Source organism: Perna viridis, chromosome 15, assembly GCF_037379345.1.
Source record: "Perna viridis isolate PV_CMFRI_1.1 ecotype Kerala chromosome 15, ASM3737934v1, whole genome shotgun sequence".
Lineage (NCBI taxonomy): Eukaryota > Metazoa > Mollusca > Bivalvia > Mytilida > Mytilidae > Perna > Perna viridis.
Genome location: NC_142459.1, coordinates 25,621,512 through 25,639,764, shown reverse-complemented (window position 1 = coordinate 25,639,764; position 18,253 = coordinate 25,621,512). Strand labels below are relative to the sequence as shown.

At 36.3% G+C, this 18,253-nt stretch overlaps 2 protein-coding genes across 7 annotated transcripts in view; one reads left to right on the top strand and one right to left on the bottom strand.

The window, feature by feature from the left end:
- The window catches only part of LOC148597609 (MYCBP-associated protein-like), a 43,623-nt gene extending 39,344 nt beyond the window's left edge, over positions 1–4,279 (top strand). The window contains exons 21-22 of one of the 3 annotated variants that reach the window (XM_088563526.1): positions 16–74; positions 4,059–4,279. In XM_088563526.1, the coding sequence (XP_088419652.1) occupies positions 16–74; positions 4,059–4,206 (207 nt within the window). In that variant the 3' untranslated portion in view covers positions 4,207–4,279. The remainder of the gene's footprint in view (positions 1–15; positions 75–4,058) is intronic. The other 2 variants (XM_088563528.1, XM_088563527.1) reach the window with 2 other exon arrangements.
- Positions 4,280–6,484: 2,205 nt separating this feature from the next.
- On the bottom strand, positions 6,485–11,593 carry LOC148597608 (uncharacterized). Of its 4 annotated transcripts, none has more exons than XM_088563945.1 (3): positions 11,532–11,553; positions 9,843–10,451; positions 6,485–8,423 (listed from the first exon to the last, which is right to left on the bottom strand). In XM_088563945.1, the coding sequence occupies exon 3, from the start codon at positions 8,216–8,218 to the stop codon at positions 6,500–6,502; it is 1,719 nt and encodes a 572-aa protein (XP_088420071.1). In that variant the 5' UTR covers positions 8,219–8,423; positions 9,843–10,451; positions 11,532–11,553; the 3' UTR covers positions 6,485–6,499. The 4 variants fall into 4 exon arrangements, with proteins under 4 accessions (XP_088420071.1, XP_088420072.1, XP_088420070.1 ...); XM_088563946.1 differs by lacking the exon at positions 11,532–11,553 and adding an exon at positions 11,133–11,197; XM_088563944.1 differs by lacking the exon at positions 9,843–10,451 and having other exon boundaries at positions 11,532–11,593.
- Between the last annotated feature and the right edge of the window lie 6,660 nt (positions 11,594–18,253).

Below are 18,253 nucleotides of genomic sequence, written 5' to 3'. Positions count from 1 at the left end.
GGACATTTGTTTTAGGAATTTTTATCCAAGAAAACACCAGGCCGCTTTACAAAAAAAAAAAATTATTCAACCAGGTGAGGAATATAGGCCTTTTAGAGCCTCTAGTTACAGTTTTACTTCAACTAAGATTTACTTTTTCATGATTTAATTTAAAGTTACTAAATTTGATGCAGTCCTGATCAGTATTACCCAGTGTATTACCTGTTAACTTTCTGTCAGTCTGAAATCAGGCTCTCTGTGCTCCTAAGATCAAAAGTTAAATTTATATTGATTTACCGATATGGGACTTTGTTTTTGCCTTTATTATCAAAGATTTACTTACTAGGTTTTGTTTGTAGCCTTCAAAATTAGAAGTTGATCCTAAACAAAGTATTGGATCATGATTCTCCTACAGAATTAAATAACATTAGATTTACGTACAAATCAGACAGGAAATGATTCATGCATGTCAAATACCCACTGAATTTCTTATTAAAAATCAGTTACAGGCCACGTAACCAGTCTTAGTTTGTCATTCTGTCACAGATCACATGACCCGTCATAGTTTGTCATTCTGTTACAGGCCACATAACCTATTTTAGGCCACAGAACCAGTCGTAGTTTGCCGTTCTGTTACGGGCCGCAGAACCACCCTTAGTTTGTCATTCTGTTACAGGCCACAGAACCAGTCTTAGTTTGTCATTCTGTTACAGATCACATGACCAGTCTTAGTTTATCATTCTGTTACAGGCCACATAACCAGTCTTAGCTTGCCGTTCTGTTACAGGCCACAGAACCAGCCTAAGTTTGTCATTCTGTTACAGGCCATAGAACCAGTCTTAGTTTGTCATTCTGTTAAGATCAACTGACCAGTCTTGTTTGTCATTCTGTTACAGGCCACATAACCAGTCTTAGTTTGCCGTTCTTTTACAGGCCGCAGAACCACCCTTAGTTTGTCATTCTGTTACAGGCCACAGAACCAGTCTTAGTTTGTCATTCTGTTACAGTTCACATGACCAGTCTTGTTTGTCATTCTGTTACAGGCCACATAACCAGTCTTAGTTTGCCGTTCTGTTACGGGCCGCAGAACCACCCTTAGTTTGTCATTCTGTTACAGGCCACAGAACCAGTCTTAGTTTGTCATTCTGTTACAGTTCACATGACCAGTCTTGTTTGTCATTCTGTTACAGGCCACATAAGCAGTCTTAGTTTGCCGTTCTTTTACAGGCCACAGAACCAGTCTTAGTTTGTCATTCTGTTACCGATGACATGACCAGTCATAGTTTATCATTCTGTTACAGGCCACAGAACCAGTCTTAGTTTGTCATTCTGTTACACATCACATAACCCGTCTTAGTGTATCATTCTGTTACAGGCCACATAACCAGTCTTTGTTTGTCATTCTGTTACAGATCACATGACCAGTCTTGTTTGTCATTCTGTTACAGGCCACATAAGCAGTCTTAGTTTGCCGTTCTTTTACAGGCCACAGAACCAGTCTTAGTTTGTCATTCTGTTACCGATGACATGACCAGTCATAGTTTATCATTCTGTTACAGGCCACAGAACCAGTCTTAGTTTGTCATTCTGTTACACATCACATAACCCGTCTTAGTTTGTCATTCTGTTACAGGCCAGAGAACCAGCCTTAGTTTGTCATTCTGTTACAGACCACATGACCAGTCTTAGTTTGTCATTCTGTTACAGGCCACATAACCACTTTTAGTTTGTCATTCTGTTACAGACCACAGAACCAGTCTTAGTCTGTCATTCTGTTACAGGCCACATGACCAGTCTTAGTTTGTCATTCTGTTACAGACCACAGAACCAGTCTTAGTTTGTCATTCTGTTACCGATGACATGACCAGTCTTAGTTTATCATTCTGTTACAGGCCACAGAACCAGTCTTAGTTTGTCATTCTGTTACACATCACATAACCCGTCTTAGTGTATCATTCTGTTACAGGCCACATAACCAGTCTTAGTTTGTCATTCTGTTACAGATCACATGACCAGTCTTGTTTGTCATTCTGTTACAGGCCACAGAACCAGCCTTAGTTTGTCATTCTGTTACAGGCGATAGAACCAGTCTTAGTTTGTCATTCTGTTACAGATCACCTGACCAGTCTTAGTTTGTCATTCTGTTACAGATCACATAACCAGTCTTAGTTTATCATTCTGTTACAGGCCACATACCGTCTTAGGCCACATAACCAGTCTTAGTTTGCCGTTCTGTTACAGGCCACAGAACCAGCCTTAGTTTGTCATTCTGTTACAGGCCATAGAACCAGTCTTAGTTTGTCATTCTGTTACAGATCACCTGACCAGTCTTGTTTGTCATTCTGTTACAGATGACATGACCAGTCTTAGTTTATCATTTTGTTACAGGCCACATAACCAGTCTTAGTTTGCCGTGCTGTTACAGGCCGCAGAACCAGCCTTAGTTTGTCATTCTGTTACAGACCACAGAACCAGTCTTAGTTCGTCATTCTGTTACAGATCACCTGACCAGTCTTGTTTGTCATTCTGTTACAGATCACCTGACCAGTCTTGTTTGTCATTCTGTTACAGATCACATAACCAGTCTTAGGCCACAGAACCAGTCTTAGTTTGCCGTTCTGTTACATGCCACAGAACCAGCCTAAGTTTGTCATTCTGTTACAGGGCACAGAACCAGTCTTAGTTTGTCATTCTGTTACAGATCACATGACTAGTCTTAGTTTGTCATTCTGTTACAGATCACATGACCAGTCTTAGTTTATCATTCTGTTACAGGCCATATAACCAGTCTTTGCCATTCTTTTACAGGCCACAGAACCAGTCTTAGTTTGCCGTTCTGTTTCAGGCCACAGAACCAGCCGTTCTGTTTTAGGCCACAGAACCAGCCTTAGTTTGCCGTTCTGTTTCAGGCCACAGAACCAGCCTCAGTTTGTCGTTCTGTTTCAGGCCACAGAACCAGCCTCAGTTTGCCGTTCTGTTTCAGGCCACAGAACCAGTCTTAGTTTGCCGTTCTGTTTCAGGCCACAGAACCAGTCTTAGTTTGCCGTTCTGTTTCAGGCCACAGAACCAGCCTTAGTTTGTCATTCTGTTACAGATCAAATGACCAGTCTTAGTTTGCCGTTCTGTTACAGATCAAATGACTAGTCTTAGTTTGTCATTCTGTTACAGATCACATGACCAGTCTTAGTTTATCATTCTGTTACAGGCCACTTAACCAGTCTTTGCCATTCTTTTACAGGCCACAGAACCCGTCTTTGTTTGCCATTCTTTTACAGGCCACAGAACCAGCCTTAGTTTGCCATTCTTTTACAGGCCACAGAACCAGTCTTAGTTTGCCGTTCTGTTTCAGGCCACAGAACCAGTCTTAGTTTGCCATTCTTTTACATGCCACAGAACCAGCCTTAGTTTGCCATTCTGTTACAGGCCACATGACCAGTCTTAGTTTGCTATTTGGTTGTTGCAGTTTTGAGATAAAAATTCTATAGACTGTGTATGAAATTGACATTATGGAAGAGTTATTGTTCTTTATTTGGTTTGATTTGGTTGACTTTGGTTAGAGTATAATTTTCCAAAAAGTACAGATGGAGATACAGGAAGAACTATTGTCAAATAAAAATATAGCATTTGTTTACCATAAAAGCTGTGTTCTGTGGGTTTGTCTACACCACGAATCATCTCTACCATAGGCAGTGTCTGTATATTGGCTAATACTTATTAGAATTAAGCTTCTGTATGAAATTCACTTGAACATTACATGCATATTTAGCTAGACTCAAACATGTAGCTAGACTAACATGTACATTTGTGTATTTACCTTCACTCATACAAATGTGGCTGTTACAAATCCAATTTAGAATGAAATAGCTCTCATTTTGTAGGCTTATTCGCATCTCCAGTTAGCTATTGATGTTCGACCGTTATGATAAAATAGGTCTCATTTTGTAGGCTTATTCCCGTCTCCAGGGAGCTATTGATGTTCGACCGTTATGATAAAATAACTCTCATTTTGTAGGCTTATTCTCGTCTCCATGGAGTTATTTATCTTCTACCGATATGAAAAAATAATTCTCATTTTGTAGGCTTATTCCCTTCTCCAGGGAGCCATTGACACCATGGATACTATGTTCTACTGTTATGGTGACCCACAGTTCTAAAGATGAGATGTTCAAGAGTTTAATCTTAAACCAGAACACAATAATAATTATATCTTGGAAGTTTTTAATCTAAATAAATTGATATAATAAAATATATGTATGTCTTGGACCCAGATTTGTCGTCTTTTGAAGGTAGAGTTATAGTCAAGCTTATAAAATTGTATTGCTGACATCAGACATGAACTTTTTTGCTCAGTGATGCCAACTCAATCATGAGACCAAACTAGTTCAAAATTGTGTAGTTTCCCTCTGTCATTTTTACCTCGATCTACACGTGTACATATGATTTAACTTCATATGAGCAACTTTGTTTCTTGAAAAGCACTGGATGCATACCCTACCAGTGTGTTTGGTGTATACTCCCAAAGTTAACGCTGACTATTAATAATTTAACTGGATTCAGAGTTAATGTTACACTGAATATTTTATAATTAAACTGGAGTCAAGAGTCAACACTGACTATTTTATAATTTAACTGGAGTCAAGAGTCAACACAGACTATTTTATAATTTAACTGGAGTCCGAGTTAACGCTGACTATTTTCATTGTGTATTTATATAGGACAGTAAAACATTAGCAGTCATATACTGATATCACCTTGTCATTATCGTTGTTTGTATTGGTTAACTTTGTTTATTTACAATAACTTGTGTAAAACTTATCTAACCTTTTTTTTTACTTTTAAACTTAAGCATATCATTCCTAGGGACATGATGGAGAGCCCATAGTTTTCATTGGGAGGAAATATCAGTCAAGAGACACCCCTTTTACAGGAAGTTATGCCTGCTGGAGAGTAAACTGGTACTAAGAATCATCTTTTTGTCAGTGAATTGTGTTTATGGTGTAAACTTTGCCCAAGATTCCCCACTTCATCAGTAATTAGTAATTAGATTGTGTCTGCTGGGAAGTAAACGTGGACCAAAAGTCCCCACTTTGTCAGTAAATTGTTTCTGTTGGGGAGTAAACTTTGACCTAGAGTGAATACTTTGTACGTAAATTATGTTTATTGTGGAGTAAAACTTGGCCCGAGCGTCACCAATTTGTCAGTTATTTGTACCTGTTTAGAAAAAAAAACATGGACCAAGTGTAACAATGTGTCAGTTAACTATATCTGTTTCAAAGAAACTTGGACCAAGTGAATTATAACCACTTCATTTTGTCATTGTAACTCCTTCAAAGCTACTCAACAGAAATTCCTTAACTTTGTATGTAGTATGCAGTACATAACTGTATGTAGTTGTGCATATTATCAGGAAATTTTGATTCTCGTATTTTCATGAGAATTACATGTACAGGTATATGCCTCATTAAATTTTTAAAAAAATACCAGAAATCATCATGTACCAAGCTGTCATTGCCACTTCCAAATACTTGAATAAATTTCATAGAACTTGATATTTTTAAAAAGAACACTTTATATGAAGTTGTGGATATTATCGGGATTTTTTTTGTGTGGGTTATTTGTGAGTTATACCCTTTTGAACTTAGAAATATACCGAAAACATCATGTATCAGCTTGCCAATGCCACTTCTCGTTAACTACGTAGCTGAATTTTTGAATACTTGGTAAGTAGCAAGAACACTATATGTATTTGTGCATACTTATCAGGAAATTTTAATTCTCTACTTTTTATTAAAATCATGTCCCATATTTCCGTATATCCGACTGTAACACCATTTCAGTCGCATTTTTCTTGCGCCAACTATAAATCACAGCTTCAATGCGACGCAGTTCCAGACATCCTTCGGTCTAGTAAGTTGTGACTAAAGTTGTTCTATGGCAAAATAAATTATATCTATACGATATTACCCATAAGCTTTGGTATTTAATTGGGGAGGTGTCTTTTTTTGAAAATTTGCCGTTTAAAGTACATGTTAAGTGATATAGATTTTAGCAACTCTTCGGATGTTATTAGAAAAGCAGATGATGCTAACCCTACCGGTGCACCTGGTCCATGCTCCCAGTTTTTAGTGGAGTCCGAGTTACTCATTTGCTATTGTTACTTTGTATGTATGATTTTAGTTACTTTACGTTCTTTGTTGTGTACAGTGTATGTCTATTTTCCATGTCGGGTCTTTGTCCCTGGATTACATTCTTTAGATCACCACTAGAACCTTGCAATTGGTTCCCTGATTATTCTTTAATACTTTTTTTCTGAAGTTTTGAATTCGATTTCCAGTCTACTTTTAAGGATTTTATTTTTTCATCGTTTAAATTTGGTGAACAGTTTACTGTAGATTTATGGGATGACTCCAGCATTTTGACTTGCGCTCAAAATGTCTTTTTTTTGCAATTTGATATTTAACCATTTTTATTATTCTTCGGAGCGAGACAACTGAATAGAAACAAAACCATAAGTGTATGTTTAATGTGACACATCAGGATAAGGTAAAGGATCATACACAGTCTGTAGATGGCCATAAAGCTGACACTTTACAATTGGACCCCAGTATTTTCGTAGCTGGTCCGGAGACGTGTAATGAGATGTGATTACTTGGTTTTTGTAATAACACGGTTCGAATTCAGAATGCATGTTTGAAAATCCCAATAAATTTATAGGGTAAACTTGGAGTTTTCGTAAGCATAAAGCGACATAGACGTCCTCTAAATGGAAAAAAGGAATATTTTTGGAAACGGCCACAACGGAAGCTGCTAAGTCTTTGCTCATCACATACCCGGTACCAGAACAGAGTGGCGGGAAAGTTTTCTTGATATAATTGTTGAACGAAACGTACCATTTGGATTTGGGATCTCTGATTGGAGAAGAGGTTCCCCAGCAGTATCCCCCAATAAATTGTGTATTTGGAGCTTGTTTCACAAGATACGGCAGCAAAAATGTGTTGACATACATGTCTGTGTCAGTCTTCATAATATATTTCGCTTTAGGACACCGCGTAATTCCCCATAAAATCCCAGACAATGTTTTGGTTGTCAAATTTGAATATGTGTCGGAAAAATCCAATTGCACTATATCTTTAAAATTGCTACTCTCGTTTTTGAGACGAAAGTTGAGGTTCTGTATTTCGCTAGGAGACAACGTTGACGGCACTTTAGATACGTCAGAGACATTTCTAAGATTAACTAATCTTCCAAGAACAAAAACACATTTGACTGATGAATTTTTGTGGTTACAGTTTGAGCCCCACGTGTCACGTACCGCGTTCCTTGCATCAAAGTCATGTGGAGTGCTTGAGATTAGTATGAGAAGGTCAATGGTCTGTTTGTTCTTGCACAAAGACTTCGGCTGCATGAGTATCTTCAAATTATTATTAAAACAGTTTATGCAAGATTCATTTCTAATAGGCAAAAATGAATTTACTTTTACTTGGTAACTTGTGGTTCTCATTTTACTTCGCAGATTTTGAAATATTTTCCGCTGAGATAACTGCCATGGACCCATAAATGACTTCAATTGGTGTCTGTTTCCCCGTTCTCTAGGAAGTAATTGACCCTTAATAAAGTGGCCAGTATTGCCAACCGACGGAAGACGTCGATTCGTGTCCCGTTTTATTTCATTGATAACAGAAGTTTGTGTTGTCCTCATCCTTGCGTAAGAATCTCGCTCATTTTTTCTTTGCGAATGTGCCTTTTTACTAACAGTACGGTTGGTTGCTTCCCAGCTATAAACCTTGATTCTATCTGTATGATTCGTCTGTACATTTGAAATTGTTGGAATCGAAACACTTTTACTTTTTTCAACAACATTTATAGTTTTTAAGATGATTCTTTCCTGTGTAGATGTAAAGCGCTTGTCCATATCGTTAGCATTGATATTTTCTAAGATTGTTTTACCATTCGTGGAGTTAACCTCGAGGTTTTCCTGGATATGGGTTGAACTTTTGACCTCTTTGTAAGGAGGCCTGCCTTTCTGGTGTATATGTTTCCCGCGGATTTCTTCCGAACGAAATACTCTGTCGAGTTTAAGTCCTTGAATATACATGTCCTCAAAATTTGCATATTGAAGTCCTTTTTTTCGTGATGTGAAATACGAGAAGAGAATAATAAATAGCGACGTTACCAATGCTAGTATGAAAAATATGCTATAGGATTTCAACTTAACATTACGACAACGGCTATAATACATAACTTGCCGTAGATTCAGATCATCATTTAGTACTATATCAATAGTGCTATTTTGGTGGATGTTGCTACAGAAACGTTCGTTATGTCCTATTATACATGCCTTTAAATGCGTACCTTTCGCAGTGTATCGGATTCACTAGACGTATTAGAAATTTTGTCCGTTGAGCTGCATCCGGACGATTCTGTTCAGATTCTATATCAACATCCTATGAAAAAAGCAACATGTAAGGTTTCAGAAATTCGTGTATTCCTATGTTGTATTGTGTTTAGCTCATTCGACATGTATTGTGCCTACTGTTAGCAGCTTGCCTTTAACGTGAAGTATGTGATTGCAACAGCTTCTTTCCTCTATCATGGTTTGTAAAAAAGACCTCCCCCTTTTTCATATACAATCATTATTTTGGTTGATTCGTAACCAAATCTTATTTTTAAACATCGAACTTTGTCTATTTCCATGCTTATTAATTGAAAAAAAATATATCAGGAAATGCAATTTCGCTGTTCAATAGAAAGACCCTATATATTCCGTATAATCCAACAATGGTTGTTGGGGGAGTCGGTACAGTACAGTTCCTAAGTACCTATTGATCACAAAGACTTGAATTTAATTGCAGCAAAACTATTTCAAAAACTACATGTAATTGTCAAGGAAAGACGATTAAATATGGATTATGATGTGAAGTATAAATGGAAAATGACGATACGTTATTAAATGTTCTCAAGTATCTAAACGTATGTAATTAAAGTCTAATACAAACAAATTAAAATTGTAACTGTAATATAACTGCAATTGGATGATAATCTGAGAGAAAGTGCTTAAAATGCCATGTAATTTATATGTATGACGGAACGGGGATATCTTTAAACACGGGAACACCGAAAATACAACGGGAATAATCTTGGATAAGACCACGCCGGTAATACCGAAAGTACAACGGGGTATTCTTGGACAAGACCACGCCAGGAACGGGGGATCAAAATTAAAACGGTGATATTCTGGGACAAGATCATACAGGGAACACTGAAAGTACGACGGGATATCCTTGGACAAGACAACACCGAGGACATCAAAAGTACAACGGGGATATCGAGGGACAAGACAACGCCGGAACACCGAAAGTACAACGTGGATATCCTAGGACAGGACAACGCCGGAACACAGAAAGTACCACATGGATATCCTGGGACAAGACAACGCCGGGAACACCGAAAGTACAATGTGGATATCATTGGACAAGACAACGCCGAAAACAACATAAGAACAGCGGGGATATCCTTCCGAGTTGCTCATTTACTTTTGTTATTTTGTATGTATGATTTTAGTTACTTTATGTTCTTTGTTGTGTATGTCTGTTTTCCATGTTTCGTCTTTGTCCCTGGATTACATTCTTTTGATTACCGCTATAACCTTGGTTCCCTTGATTACTCTTGGATAAGGAGACAACACCGGGAACACCAAAAGTACAACGGGGAAATCTTTGGATAAGACAACGCTAAAATTGCAACTGGATCATCCTGTGACAAACAAAGTTTGGAGCACCAAAAGAACAAAATACGCTGATTTAATTCCACACCACAAAGGACTGAAACAAATACACCGAAAAAATGAAAAGCACAAGACCTACCTAAACCGGGATGCATGAATGCCTTGTAAATATCCTGAGATGTAATGAATAGGTTATATATTGGGTCTGAAGATGGTGATAAGACAATTTATGATGTTGACATTAAGGAAACAAGTATCAATTTATACTCTTGTGTTTTCCTTCGTTACAAAAGTGACTTCCTTTTAAAGTTAAAATATAGCATGTGTAAATATCGGAGTGTTACAAATATGTATATGTAAGAATCGCATTGTGTCTCTGTCTGCCCGTCCGACGTCCGTTCGTCTGTTCACATTACATGTAAGTACAACTTCTCCAAAACCGCTCAAGGGATTTAGATGAAATCTTTTTTTGAAGGTTGGGCGTCTTAAATAGATAAATACGTAGGAATATAACTATAGCCAAATAGATTCAAAGGGAAATAATTCATCTAAAAGTTATTTGGTTATTTGTTCATATTTTCTAGTCTTTGTTGAGTTTTGATCGAGTCAAATCTTCTACATTTCTACGGATTCCGCCTTCATGCAGTCATATTTGCCTCGAAACGCACTCCGTTAAATGCAGCCACCTCAAGCATACAATAAGGCCGATATGAATTTACGCACTTCAACTGTTTTTTTTTTCCTTTTTCTGAAAATACAGTACAATTATGAATGAATCACTGTTATTGTGAGAGGGAATGATTGTACCTACTTAAACGCCAGGGAGTTCTTTTGATGCATTCCTTTTTTCAAACCAATACCAATTCAACATATTTTAGAAAAGTAAGAGGATTCCCCCATTTTATTTTATTTCAACAATACATGTGTCTGTGTTGTAGTTATATTTAATGTTCTGTTTGATTTGCTTTTGAATTTTTGTTTGTGTTTAATGTCTCGGTCTTCTGTATGGTGAGCTTTGATTTTGTATTAACCAGGATTTATTTTACGATCATTATGAATTATTTTCATTATCGGAAAATAAGTTGAAAAACAAAGGGGTTAAATATTCTTATCATATTTGCATTTCACACTTATCAATTTTACGGTATATCTATGCATTTTAAGATTTGATTTAAAGTACCATGAATTCTAGTCTTATCTTTATCAAATCTGACCCAATAGATACAATGTATCATACGCTTCCCTGTAAAATTGAATGGTTTCCAGGGCGGATACAGATAATTTTGAAAAGGGGGTTTCAGATATTATTTGCCGAATTTTGCACAAACTTGCAAAATGTTAAAAAAAAAAAAATCCAAGAGTGGGTGACGGCCTAATCGCTTGTTCACTCGGGATCCGTCACTGATTTAATAAACAATAGTTTCCTCACCTTTCTATAGATCTGATTATACGGTGTAACGTCGTCACTAATGGTTATCCCTGATATGTCATTTAGATAACTAGCTAAAACAACTGCATACCTAACAGTTTACCTTGCATATCTCATACATGTATCTACTATTGATAACTACATGCGCTTGGTAGAAAAACGTAGGCCAACCCATTTTTTTTCGAAGTATAGAATAATTTCATTCTACAATTTGACGAAATATTTGACGACTGTTTCTCTACGTCATTCCATGGATTACTGATACAAACTACATTAGTTAAAAACAATAAAACAAAACCTTAAAAAAAACCCTTTTTTTGCCCTTGGTTATCTCTTATGAAAAGAAGAGAGGGCGGGTTCCTTAACCTAAGCACCTGTTGAATTCAATTTGTACCTTACCTTAAGACTGCATGAATGATATATAAATGGACAATGACATGCATGATAAATAGTTTGATAGATAAAGCGGTAATCAAGGACAGTGACACATGTACATTAGTTGACATAAGGCCACAATCGCTCAGTATACTAACAGTCAGGTTTAAAAGTCAGTTCGAACTTTATCCAATATATGTCGTCTGTTAATCAACGCTGCAATGGTGCTTCAAGGAGAGAGCATGGATTCTTCCTCTTTTTGTTTGATTTTTTTTTTAATTTCTTGCAACAAACTGTGGTAAAAATAAGCTTTTAAAAGCCTTGACCCCCCCTTTCCCGGAACACACAAATGGAAATGGATGCGCGTCCCTTACATCAACGATGTTTGGTTTTTATTTTGAATTATTTATTTTACTATAACTGAATAAACAAAGCAACTGTTTATAAATGAAAAGAAATAATTAAGCTTAAAGTTTGTGCAACCCAAGTAGAAATAATCCGAATCCGTGCACATACATGTACATGTAAATAACAATCCGAATTAAACCAAGAAACGCAGACGTAAGAACTAGTATAAAAACGTCGCATCAAACTCCACGCAGCGGCAGACGTTCGGTTTGTCACTCACCAAGTAAATTTCAAACGTCAGACGCTGTTCGGAGCTTGACGTCGCGTACGGTGTTGGACATAATACGGATTTCGTTTGCTGGTTTCTGGTTATGAAGTTTGTAAGGAATTCCTGAATAGAAAATATATAAACTTGTACATCAAAATGTGCAAAAACTAAAGTAGAAAGAGAACATATACTCAAAAGAAGACAGTTTTCATTTAATAACTCGAATTACCTCTTATTACTGTGAATTCATTTTGTTATTGTGGACATGTAACACTGGAACCTGTTATTCTTTCTCTGATGGTTTTCGTGCTTTGACCCAATTAAAAAAAACAAGACATGCAAAGGTTTTGCTAAAAAGTGCAGTCTTCGAGCTTGGGGACGTATGTTTCAATTATGATTTAACTGTTTACTGGACAGGTCAAAGTTTTGCAGTTTTTGTGGAAAAGCTGAAAAATCGCTAGTAACATAAATGTTGGGAAGAGAAAAAGCGTGTATTCAAAATATATACAAGTGGATTTTTATATCATTTTCTTCCTTTTATGATAAGGAAACGATATAAGTTTGCTTGAAAAATTCAGATGATCGCCTTAGAAATTACGATTGGACACCTGATGTTTGGATGAATGCTACAAACAAAAATTTACATTCATATGCTTCCTGTTTCAAAATAATACATTAAAAGTAAAACTGTCTGCGACTGTCGACCTTGGCTAGTAAATATTGACAAAATAGTCCACAGTACGTTTGTGGCGTTTTGGCCGTGTAGCAAATAAAAGAGGAGTGGGGCGCATAGTTAAAATTTTACCTAGCGGATCGAATTTTTTTTGGTTAAATTTTTGGCATATTCTTCTAGAGTGGCTTAAATGTAGATATCTTTTGTAGTAAAATTAGCGAGAAATTAAAGTTTAAATCTAAATCGCCTAATTTTAACCCTGACAACCAATGCTTTGCAAATTTAAGGGAGTAGGGCGAAAGCCCGCCACGCCCCCGCCTGAATATGCCCCTGACTTCAGTACTGTACTTTACATTCGCATGTGATTTGCATAATCATAATAGCTATTACTACATCACATTATATGCTGCTGATCGGTGCCGTGTTTACCGCCAATTCTGGCTTCATACGACCATACACATGTCTACGTGTGTTTTTTTTTTGTTTGTACGAAAAATGTAAGTTTACATTTAATGATGATATGATCAGTTAGCATTGAAATTAATGTAATATTACTCAGTCTCTGATTCGGACTCAAATTAAGGGCTCGTTACAATTGACCATGTAGGTCATAAACATTATCAGGGCCTCGATACTACTAAGGGTTTTTTAATGTCCTTGACTACCCTGTGGGGTCCCGCACAGACGGAGGGCTTCGATAATGTTTATGACCTATATATAGTTATCGCCATTTATTTAATCTGGTTCCCTGGTCGATTTCGTAAGATACATGTATCCAAAGACTGCTTAAAAATTAGAAAAAAAAACCTTGTGGAACGACACATTACCCACACTTCATGGTAACCATTATTTAGTTTGAGAAACATCCGGGCACGTGCATTCGGGTTAACAGGGTTATGAAAGAGTAATTATATCAAGGAATCCAAAATTCTGGCGGAAGTCACCCGATTTCAGTTCATATCGCATTCGTGCCATTTCGGATGTTGAAAGCAAGCAACAAGGGAGTTCCAGTTCAAGCTATTATTTGTCATATTTTCCCCACATTTTGTAAGAAATTTTTGATTTTTTCCAAAAAGGTGTCCTTGGGATCCACTACTGATGATGAAAGTTTTATCAATAAATTTTCTTTTCTATGCATATTATAGAAGAGATAGGATTAAGTAATCTTATTCGATAGAAGCTTGCTTTATTAGAACGCCCCGTGCTAAAAAGTCCCCATGATTTCATCCAGGGGGGGTTTATGAAAAATCAAATTGACCGTGCTATTATGCGGGCCACAGCAGAGGTGCAAAATCCATATGATCTGTTTGTATTTGCCAAAAGTAGTCGCTCTGTTTCAAAGTGAAATAACTGTAAAAGTCGTTCATTCAATAACTGAACAAAAAATAACTGTACATGTCAACATGATTTTTTTGTGCCTTATCAAACACCAGGAATTAATTCGTACCAAGAAGTCGTTGATTTTGTCCAAATTTAATTTTACATGTGAAGTTAGTAACATAAAAGATCAATTGAATCTTGTTCCAGAAATCAGAACCGTTGACGAAGAACAAATGTATAATACCAATATTGAAGTTCCTATGGACTCAATAGCTAGGGTCACCGTGGACCCGTATACTCCAGGTAATAGGTATAATCTACCTTAATTATCCAGGTAATAGGTATAATCTACCTTAATTATCCAGGTAATAGGTATGACCTACCTTAATTATCCAAGTAATAGGTATGATCTACCTTAATTATCCAGGTAATAGGTATAAACTACCTTAATTATCCAAGTAATAGGTATGATCTATCTTAATTATCCTGGTAACAGGTATGATCAACCTTATTCATCCAGGCAATAGGTATGATATACCTTAATTATCCGGATAACAGGTATGACCAACCTTATTTATACAGGCAATAGATATGATATACATTAATTATCCAGGTAATAGGTAGGATCTATCTTAATTATCTAGGTGATAGGTATACGTATGATCTACCTTCATTATCCAGGTGATAGGTATGTTCTACCTTAATTATTCAGGTGATAGGTATGATATACCTTAGTTATCTTAAACTTTATGCTAAAAACGTCACAAATAAAAAAAAAAACAACATATAATTGATTGCATATATTTCGATTTAAGTATAGTGTATAAATAGATGTATAATAAAAGAAAGATTAATCAAGGGGTCCAAGATTCCAGCGAAAGTCAAAAGAATGTAATCTAGAGACAAAGAATGGACATGGAAAACAGACACGCACACACACACAAAAAAAAAAACAAAAAAAAAGAAACAAACATTATACATATAATTTAGGAACTCAGACTCCACTACTAAATTCTGGGAGCATGGACCAGGTGCACCGGTATAGGTAAGCGTCCTTTGCTTTTAAGCTCACCTGGCCGAAGGTCATGTGAACTATTGTCATTACTTGGCGTCCGTCGTCGTCGTCGACGTCGTTACCAATTTATCAAAACTCTTCTCCTGATTTTGGGATTTTTGATCCGTCGAAAAACATGGCCGCCCTTACTAAAAATAAAACATAGGGGTCAGACAGTAGTTTTTCGCATATATCTCCAAAAACGGTTAGGTTTAGTCAAATTCTGATTAGGGTAAAAGTGTTCAGCATTATGAGATCTATCTGTGGTTAAATTTGAATCTGTTAAGCGTTGTTGGAGTTATTGCCCTGTTTCGACGTTTTTTTTTTGCTATTTTTAATGTTATTTCTTTCAAAAATCTTCTCCCCTGACACTACTTGACCAATTGGACCCAAGATCGTATGAATGTTTCTTGGGGTATCCTGCTTAGAACTGATGTGAAAGATAGAAAGAAACTTTCAATCGCTGAAATGATACTTATGATAGTCCAACAAAAGTCTTCTTGAGTCAAAATAGTTGGACAACTCCTTGTTAAATTCATTGCCCTTGGAAGACAAACTTTAACCAGGTTCCTGTAGAAACAACTGCCGAGTTGCTTATTAAAAGTGAAGCCCAGGGTAGACGGAAAGGAAAACTATAACGCGTTGAAAAAAGCAGTTTTTATTGTGCAGATGAATACACCGTAATGATCCACGAATTCATGATGAGGACCACATAACTTCTGTAGTGATGAGTTCAATCTTGTTGCCACATAACCCTGTTCCAGGTTAACTGTAAAGTCTAGCGCGATACAAAATAGTCGGCTTGGTTACGGCGAGCTCTATAACGTTTGAGTTATGATATGAAAACTCCATACACTTGTGTGAAGGGATACTGCCACAATACGAAATGTAGTCATCGCGTCTGCTGTATAGTTTGGTCAGTAGTTTTCCTTTACCATCGATCTCTAAGTGTAGGAAAGTAATCAAGGGAACCAAGATTCTAGCGGAAATCAAAAGAATGAAAACCAAGAACAAAGACCAGATATGGAAAACAGAGAAACACTACAAAAAACATAAAGCTACTAAATAGGTCAAGATATGAGACTGACTTCACAGTGTCTGTTCGGGTAGATGCGATGTATCAAATCCCCGAAGCTAGGATTGTTTTACGATAATAGGTCATTTATACAGCGGAAATAGGGATTAAAGGATCTAACTAAGCGATATTCCTTCTCTTGGATAAGATCATCTTTATAGTCCGCTAAAATTTTGAAAGAGGTTTGGTGATATATATTACAAATCCAGCTATGTAACGTTGTTTATATGGATTCTTGTTGAGTTTAGGAATCCACTACATAGACGGTAGGTCATAATTACCGTCTTTTGTAGAGAGACCAAAGAGGATAGCACAGATTTATGGCTTTCAATTATCTCTTCTTTGGAGATTGATAGCAGTAGCGGTCTAATTGCTGCTATTATTTTACGGCTACCTCTGAAAATATACATTGGATGTAATACGTTTGGAGACATATAGTAGTTGGTTGTAGAAGTATGATCACGACTATCGCAGACCACCTAGATTAAACGAGTGCACGGAACTTAGCACGAGTGGTCATATTTGGTTATTCACAAAAACAATTGCTTACCCTATTTATTATTTTATATATATATATATATATATATATATATATATATATTCTTCCATTATTCGCTGCTACTTTCAACATTAAAACGGTTTTCAATGATGGGCAAAACCTATACAATAAAGCAAGCTGAAAAAGGCCCCAATTGAACGAAAGACGGAAATGGACCTAAAAATACAAAGAAAAAAAAACAAAAACAAAAACAATAAATAAATAAATAAATAAATAAATAAAAACGTAAAACGAATAACACTTGGGGTGCTTATCGTTGAAGATCAATGGCACTAACGAACTTTGATTCTTATACAAATTAGTTTCAGTTGTAGATAGGAAAGTAATATTACATTTATAATGGTGTTTAACAATAGCCGAAGCTCCAATGTGACAGTTAAGTTACCTTATGAAGGTATTGTAAGAGCAAAAACTTTTTGCCTAGAAGTGATTTACTCCTGTCCGCTATGTTTCTTTTCTTCCATATATATATATGTCACTTTGTCTTTGTCTTTGTATGTTTGATATGTTGTATGTTGTAACGTTTGTTTGCTCATGTTGCACACTGTGCCTGAGCTTTTTTAAATAAAATCTTGAATCTTGAGCAAGAACATGTACCTACGTGAGTAAGTCCTATTACAATTGATTGTTAATTTGAGGCATATTACAATATAATGTTTATTTTTATTTAGCTTTTTCCTCTGGCTACAAAGTCCTATGTAGTTCCACACCTTCACAAGAATATCAATTTAAACAAAAATTGACAAGGGGTAAAGTGGTGGCGATAGATGATTTTACAATTTGATAAGAAGGTATTCAAAAATCCACTAGTTTCTATTTTCGATTCTCCTCTATGTCCGGTTTCAGCTTATAATCGGATTTGTCGATTTATCCCCGCCTCTGATATATGTCCAGCCTATTTGTTTCCTAAAAGTGATTCAGTTGTTCCAATTACTTATTTTGATGTTGATAAGTATATTATTTTTTTTTGTGCTATAGGTTTAGAAACAGAGAGCTATTCATTGGACGCTTACCCCACCGGTGCACCTTGTCCATTCTCCCAGTTTTTAGTGGAGTCCGAGGTGCTCATTTGCTTTTGTTACTTTGTAAGTATTATTTTAGTTACTTAACGTTCTTTGTTGTGTATGTCTGTTTTCCATGCCTGGCCGTTGTCCCTGGATTGCTTCCTTTTGATTTCCGATAGAATCATCTTGATTCCCTTGATTACTCTTTGCAGTTTTTGTAGGGGAGAAGCTACCCTAGCATTTTCTAATACTATGAGCTAATTCAAGTTAACGGTGATTAGCTAGTGATGCCCATAAAATTTATTTGGAATCTTCTCTTCAGGATAAATTGTTATTTGTATTTTTGTAATTAAATTGTTGTATGGGTCTATACTATGAAATGTGTAATTATTCATTCAAATCTGCCTGCTCTAAGGAGATAATCAACATTGAAAATCCAGTAGAT